At 55.2% G+C, this 7,613-nt stretch overlaps 1 protein-coding gene across 1 annotated transcript; it reads left to right on the top strand.

The window, feature by feature from the left end:
- The first annotated feature begins 292 nt into the window (after window positions 1-292).
- LOC100902960 (uncharacterized) lies at window positions 293-6,456 on the top strand. Its single transcript, XM_029111375.1, has 3 exons — window positions 293-515; window positions 678-858; window positions 3,789-6,456. Exons 1-3 carry the CDS (start codon window positions 293-295, stop codon window positions 6,454-6,456), a joined length of 3,072 nt encoding a protein of 1,023 aa, XP_028967208.1.
- Window positions 6,457-7,613: the final 1,157 nt, after the last annotated feature.

The following is a 7,613-nucleotide window of genomic DNA, read 5'->3' as shown; positions in this document are numbered from 1 at the left end:
TTGTATGAACGTCGGACAACAAACAAGTTCGGGACGTTGTCCAAAACGAAAAATAGCCGGCTGAATTTCCAAGGCTGGAGCAGCCCCCAGTATCGGCGAGAACGAGATGGAATTCCGGGATAAAGTAAAAGAAAACAATTCCTCGCCAGGGAACTTCCACGTCGGGATTCCCAGACGGAAAAGTTGATCTTCCCTCTCGGGTACATGAGAGCGTTTGTTCTGAAAGTTTTGAGCTCTTGTTTCCAGGTAGTGAGCGTCGCGATGACAAGTTGGCAACGGTCTTTGATGTAACATGGATTGGCCTCTGTGTTGGGCCTTGCTGGCGCTCTTGAGCTTAACCGCTCAGGACGTGCTCTCGCAGGCGACAGGACCAGGAGCCACAGCCAACACCGATGGTAGTGGTTGCAAACTATCCGAGTTCCAATGTGAAAATGGACGTTGCGTCGCTCTCAACAAGTACTGCGATGGAACGGACGATTGCGGCGACACATCAGACGAAGCCATGGGATGCACAAGTGAGTCTCATTCTTAAGACTCCAGTCGTTTTAGCGCTGCAGTCGATTGATCTCAGCTCTACATTTCGAATTTTCCTTTCCCTGATTATGTATCCATTATGTTTATCATTATTCTGATTCCGATTCTGGGAATAACACTGACCTGGTCGTTTTCGATTGCAGATTGTAACCGGACGTTTTTCGGCGAGATCGGGAGCAAGAACCCGATACGCATCGCGGAGCCGTTCCAGCGGAATCTGCCCTTCGTCTGCACGATGCACTTTGTCGCTGCGGGAGCCGAGTACGGTGACATCGTTGAGCTCACGTTCCTCAACTTCCAAGTGGGATCCCTCGAAAGTGACAGGTGAGTTGAGAGTCGCCGGTCCCGCCGCCGCCGTCGTTGACGGAAGCAAAGAGTTTCGTCGAAGTGTCTCCGCAGTCACGTCGGAACTAGCGGCACGCAATTCCGCTAAAACGGAACCGAATTCTCTTTTGCTCATCAGACACACTTTGGAACTTCGTACCCGTTCCCGGTAGAGGACCGCTTTTTGCCCGGCTGAACTTTTCCGCTTTTTGAAAAACGCGGGAGTCTCTCCGACTGGACGGATAACGCGGTTTTCCGTTCCTCTGTTCGTTTCCGCAAAGTACAATACTTTCCGAGTTCCGATTGCGGACGAGACGCAGCGAGTTCCCCCGAAGACCGAATGAAGCGCCGCGAGAGCTCGTCGGCGGAACACGAATCCACCTCGAGCCGTCGCCGACGATCAAACCAGTTTTGCGCAAACGAAGTAAAAGCCCGTCTGGCATCCGCTTGTTCAGCTACGTGGATAACAAGCGAGCATCGCTCGCAGCGACTCAAGGAGCACGGGACAGGGAGGGGGGACGAAGCGGGTTAGGTTGAGGGAATGCCGCCGTAGTCATCTAGTCAGCTCTTTTACCAGCTCGCGAACCGAAGTGCAAATGAGAGAGAGACTCTCACGGCTCGGAGTTTGCGCCCAGAGCTGCTGACACCGATGTTCATGGGGGAGGGGGGGGGGCTTCCTCCGCGAGAAGAGTGTTGTGACGCATTGTTGCTATCGCTCGCTCGGTCGATGGGGACTTGATTCGCTCCGTTGATGAGAAGTTCATTGTTTGCCGCGAACTTGTCGGAATACCTCCCGCTAGCGTTGAAGGAACTCAGAGCGAGCGGGCTAAATGGAATCGTCGATACAGCCGCTTTACTATCACCAGCAACGCTCGTCTGCCATCGGCTTCGCGAGCACCATGGACATCAGCGAATGCCGGCATCGCGGGCGGTGCGCTGCGCCCGCTCCCAGGCGGGGAGTCGGGGTTTCGGCGCTCAGATCCCCCTCTGCCGCTAGCTCCCGTCGACGGGATTGTTTGGACGAATTCCGTCGTTGTTGGACGATGTAGCTCGCCGTTCCCGGCGTCGTCGTCGTTTTTCTTCGGTCGCAGCCGCAACTTCAGCGTTTGGCTCACATAAGCTCCCTCGATGCAGTAAAGCGGCTTGTGGCGAATGCAATCGCTTGCCTTCGCGAGTTCGGACGAATCTTCGCGAGGGCAAAGCTTTCTTTTCGAACAACTGGTTCGGTCGACTTCTTATTCTCGCGCATTTTCTTCCTCTGTCCCGTTTTCCGTTCTCCTCGTCCCCGTTGTTCGGCTTGTTATTCCTATGTGATCCGGGTTCCGTCGGGCTAAAGAAAGACAGTGTTGGTGTCGTGTTCGCGCCTGATTTCATCGGGAGGAATTGCTTCATTTTGTTCGCGCTTCCTGGGGAATATCCTGGAATTCATTTGAGAGAACTGAATGGCTCTGAGCGCGCGGCTTGAAAATCCAAATTATGCCTCGGGAATGGGTCATCCGCGTAAAGTGCGGCGGGGGATTATTTTCCGAGACGCGGGAAAGAGGGAAACGAAATTCAGAGGTCGGTTCCAACATCTGACGCAGCGAGAGCAGAGAGGAGCGGAGCTCGGGCTCGATGGGTACGCGATCCACTGCATCGGTACGGATCCTCGTCACACCGATGGCTGACGAAGTTGTTGCGAAACAGAGAACTGCACGGAGATCACACAAGCAATTATCCAATCATCCCGAAGACGCGATCGATAATCGATTACGTTAGTTCCCCCTAGCCGTTGCAAGACTCGGACGCTAACTTTGTCGAAGGGAGAATGTGATCCAGGTGCTAATCATGACTTTTCTCTCGAGCGTTCTGTCGGTTTTTTTCCCTTCGCAGTCATGTGCCAACTGGCTTCCCAGGGCACCGATAAAATATCGACTGCTCGCCCGCAGATGGTTGACTGGCTTGCGTGGTCCGGTTGGTAGCGGCTACGGAACGTGACCGACATTTTCGCTGGAAAAAATGAACCGACGTGTTCTACCTGCTAAGAATCCTTGGTCCGTCGTAGTTCGCTCATTTTTCCTCTCTTTTACCCGCTCACTAACTCACAGAGCCTAGCGTCGTTCCTCTGTATATCCCAAGGCTTTTTTGTGGGGTCTGTTCGTCATCTGTTCGGGGACTTTGCGCCGGCCGGCTCTGGAGGGGGCGGGCGGCCAGCCAGCAGCCCAGCTCAACTTCGGCTGTCGAGCTCCGGGAGCGAGACGCTAAGTCTGAGATTTCAATAAACATTCTGTTCCGTGGGATTTCCCAGAAGCATTCCGCTCGGCATGTCGTAAAATTCTTCGCCTGCGTGCCTCTATTTCCATTTTCATCAAGATTTCGCTGATTGAACGCCCGACAGGATCTTCGGTTCTCGGATACACTGCCGCCATTTTCCTTGTTCCTCTGAGTACTAGTGCAAGGTACACGTACATTGTGGGCTAAAAAACCGGAATAGCTCTTTCACAGCTTCTGCTCTTGAATTGGAAACCGTTTCGGCGATTCGTTTGGCCTGAAGATAAATTAGAGAGGAGAGGAAGGTGCACGCGAACGCCTCGAACGTTGCCCCGTTCGTCCCCGAGTCGGCTTCGCTCCCGCCTTTCCCCTCCTTCGATTCCCTTCTCCTTTTGTACGCCGTGGCTCTTATATCGCTGGGTGCGCACGAGGTCGGCACGGGCTCGGTCGAGTTATCCGGCCGGCCGCCGCCCGTGTTCTCAGTCGGGGCGTTCTTAGCCCTCGGCAGAACCTCTCCTAGGGTTACTTCCCGTTGTTTATGGCTGAATCGCTCTCTCAGGAACCGTACGCTCAGCAATAAGCCGAGTCGAACACCGATATCTCCAGCGGGTGTTCCGGGCGGGAATGTTCCGCTGCTATTGAATTTCGCCTCTGAAAACTCCCTCTCTCTTATTTTTCAGGAATCAGAGCGCTTCATGTTACAACGGTCACCTCGCGCTCACCGAGCCGACGTCCTCGTCCCCGATTGTGAGGACGTCTCAGACCCGGGGCTTCAACCAATTCCTCTCGGCCGCAGGACGGCAACCGGTTGCGGCGCCGCTTTCGTCGTTTTACGACGGGGGCGAGCTCTCCGAGCCGGAGTTCGGTCGCTTCTGCGGGGACCTCATTACAACGGGGGGTCCGGTGATCTTCTTCTCTGAACGGAATAACGTCACCCTGCAAGTGGTCATCCCGAACCGGGCGTCCCTGCACGCGTACAGCTTCAATCTGTACCTCACATATCGTTTCCATCCGAGTAGACCATCGCGTACGCGCTACGGCGATGCCAACGACCCGATCGATCTGGGACTCCGGACCCCGGGCTCGTTCTGCGACCGCACATTCGACAACTGCAATCGAAATAAATGCAAGATCCGCTCGCCGAATTTCCCCGGTTTCTATCTGAGGAACTTCACCTGCCGCTTCACGATCCGCCATCTCTCGTCGCCGCCCGGGACCCAAGCCCAGATCGTGCTTTCGCAGAAGAACGAGTACAAGATCTCTATTTACACCGGACGTAATTCGCCCGGCGGAGCGAGCTCGCAGCGTACGCTCACATCCGACTGTCTCGGAGACGCGGTTCGCATCTACGACGGCGCGACACCGCGAGCCAGCGTCCTATCGCGCTTCTGTGGGTCGGGCGCTCTCTCGGAAATCGTGTCGTCCGGACCCGAGGTAACCGTCGAGCTGAATTCGGCGGGCGCTCAACAACTCTACGCATCGAAGCTCGAGCTCGACGTCGAGGTGCGTTTCGTTAACGTCGACGAGTACCGCGTAGAAAGCGGCGGCAAATGCAGCTTCGAAATCGACGGCAGCCGCGCTCGCCGTCGCGGACGGATCTACACTCCGAACCACACCATACCGCCGAACACCACGTGCTCGTTCCACTTCAAAGGACGCGGCATCCACGACAGGGTATGGCTTTATTTCCTCTCGTATTTCGTTGAGGATAAACAGCGCTGGTCGAACGTGGAAAAGTGCGACGTAGCGTCCCTGGAGATCGTCGACGTCGGCGCCCAGGCCCTGTTCCAGGACTCGAACTCCTCGATGGACTTGTCGGTCCGACGGTTCTGCGAGAAGACCTCGCCGAGGATTTGCGCCCGGGCCGCCGAATTCCCCCAGAACATCCCACTGCGACCGTGTCGTCTGCCCGACGATAGTTATCTATCGACGGGATCCGACCTGATCATCCGACAGAAATTCTACAAATCCTCGGACATTCCGCTCAGACGGAGCTCGTTCATCGCTCGCTACGAGTTCGTCGACACGGAACAGGCCGGCGTGGACATGGGCCCTCATCACGGTCCGTGCCACCGTCATTTCCAAAGCAGCACATCGAAGTTCGGCCACTTCGCTTCGCCGAAAAACGTCTTCATGTACGGCCGTGGCGGGAGCGAGAACATTACGTGCTCATACTATTTCTCCGGGATGGCCAGCGAGAAACTGCGTATCTATTTGACCAACCTGAACCTGCCGACGACCCAGTGCTCCCACTTTTACGACGAGGCGACGCAGCGATACACTTGCCGAATGATTTCGTCTCGACCCAACGGACCGAGGATCTCGATGATCCAAGTGACAGATCACTGGGGGGAAACCTTCACTCCGATGGGCTGTTTCTGCAACACGACCTCGCAGCTCCGCAAGCCCATTCTCATCGAGTCGGTGGGCAACAACGTCACGCTGTCTTTCACCGTGCAGGGCATGTCGGCGCTCGAGGATTTCAACAACTTCAGCTTCGAGGCGTCGTACGAGTTCCGACCGGCCACGAGTTGCGAAGGAGGAACCGCTCGTAGCAACGGCTCCGAGGGCGAACTGACTTTCGTCGCGAAAGACGTCAACTCGCAAGATACACCGTTACGGTGTCGTTGGTACATCGAGTCGAGCCCGAAAAAGTACCTTTACCTGAAGTTCCAGGGCCACGACGGGTCTCGGGCGGCCGCCTGCAACCCGATGGCGAACAAGTTCGTCGTGTACGCCGACGGAATTTCGGACCCGGTCGCGATCGTTTGCACGGACGACGATAACATCAACGCCAACGGCGACGCTAAATCGCTGACCACCGACGCATTCCACGCGTCCAAAGAACAACAGCTGTTGCAGCAGCAACGGCAACTGCCGCCCGAACAGCAGTTCGACCTTTTCTCTTTGAGTTGGTACAACGAGTCCGAGCGTACGCCTCGCGGGGTGACCCGACGGAACGTGGATCGGGTCCTCGTCGAAGCGATCGCGGTCAAAGCGGGAGCTTTCAAGGTCCGTTGGCTCGAGGTGACGAAACCGTTCCTGAGAACGTCGTCGGGCTTGACGTTGCGTAACGTCAACTGCCTCTACGAGTGTCCTGAGCTGAGTGCCTGCATTTCACCGGAGCTCTGGTGCGACGGGACCGTGCACTGCCCCTCAGGACACGACGAGCGTCCTGAACATTGTCAACAGTTTCCTGTGATGTATTTAGCGATTGCACTCGGCTCGCTGTTGGCCGTTGTCGTGATCGCTACAGCGAGCGTCCTGCTCTATTGTCGACGACACAAAGACCGTAAAACACGCGAGATTCCAACGAATGACGTTCAGCTCGAACCACCGAACAGCTGACCCTGGCTCATTCCGGGTCAGGGGGGACTTAGCCCCGGCCTGGATCTGGTACAGCAGACGCCGGAACTGCAGACGCTCGATCTGCTTCCGCATCAGTCTCTCCAACCCGGGGACAACTTCGTACTGAACACCAGCAGTAGCAGCAGCTCGATGTCGCGCGTGCATCCTGTTCCGACGATTTACGCGCCCGCCCCCGTGCCCAGTATGTATGGAGCCTCACGAGGACCGTACGTTCTCTACGACGCTCCTCATCTGCCCCACGCGCCCCAAGCCCAAGGCGTTGGACAGTTGCCTCCGATCTACGGCAATCATCAGCATCCGGACGATGAGCTGTACGTTGTACGGAGCTTGCGATCTCCGTGTTTGTAAAAAAATTATGTTCAGAGTTTTATGCGACTGAGAATAATCGCGCGTTCTCGAAGCTCACCTTTCTGCATCGAGTGATTCCGTTGGAACTCGTTCGCAAAATACGTCACGTCCGGGAAAAAAAATTATTCGTCTAGGACCGGGACACGATCCCGGCATTGGGGTGAATAATTCTCAGGCATTCCATGGCGGATGCGAGCAATATTTTCATTGCGAGCATCCTCACGGGAGGAATCTGTTCTCTCTCGTTCCGTCGATTGCCAGAGGAGAACTTGGATGGTTTTATGTCGCGACTACGCAAATTCTTCGAGTCTGGCCCCCACGTGACGGATATTGCCCAGCGAGAAGGAACCCTCAGCATCGTTACACGGGGACGGAAGGTCCTCTTCCATCCGGCCTGCCGTTCCGCCGCAGCTCTTCAAATCTGGTACAGATGCGAAGGGGTGATACGGATCGGAGAATTATTGGAGAACAGGAACGGAAGTCGAGTCGGGGTCTTACGCGCAGACGCCCACCGGAGAACTAAATGCATCAACAGGGAACTGTGTCTCAGATAGGAGGGAGTTCACGTTTCTCCTTTGGAGATCGGGGAGAACTGTGTCATGATAATGATAATTATAATGATAATTATAATGATTTCACTGTGTACTGTAAATACGTGTATAAACGGAGCTTGAACGAATATTATTGATACTTACGATGAGAACGATATGGATGGGAATAATAATTCAACGAGAATATTTAATATTGACTAACGACGCAAGATGCGAATCGAGTTCGCCGCTCAACAT

The sequence above is a fragment of the Galendromus occidentalis genome, unplaced genomic scaffold (genome assembly GCF_000255335.2).
Source record: "Galendromus occidentalis unplaced genomic scaffold, Mocc_1.1 scf7180000075574, whole genome shotgun sequence".
NCBI lineage: Eukaryota > Metazoa > Arthropoda > Arachnida > Mesostigmata > Phytoseiidae > Galendromus > Galendromus occidentalis.
Note: the sequence above shows the minus strand (reverse complement) of the source record. Positions and strands in the feature narration are given on the sequence as shown.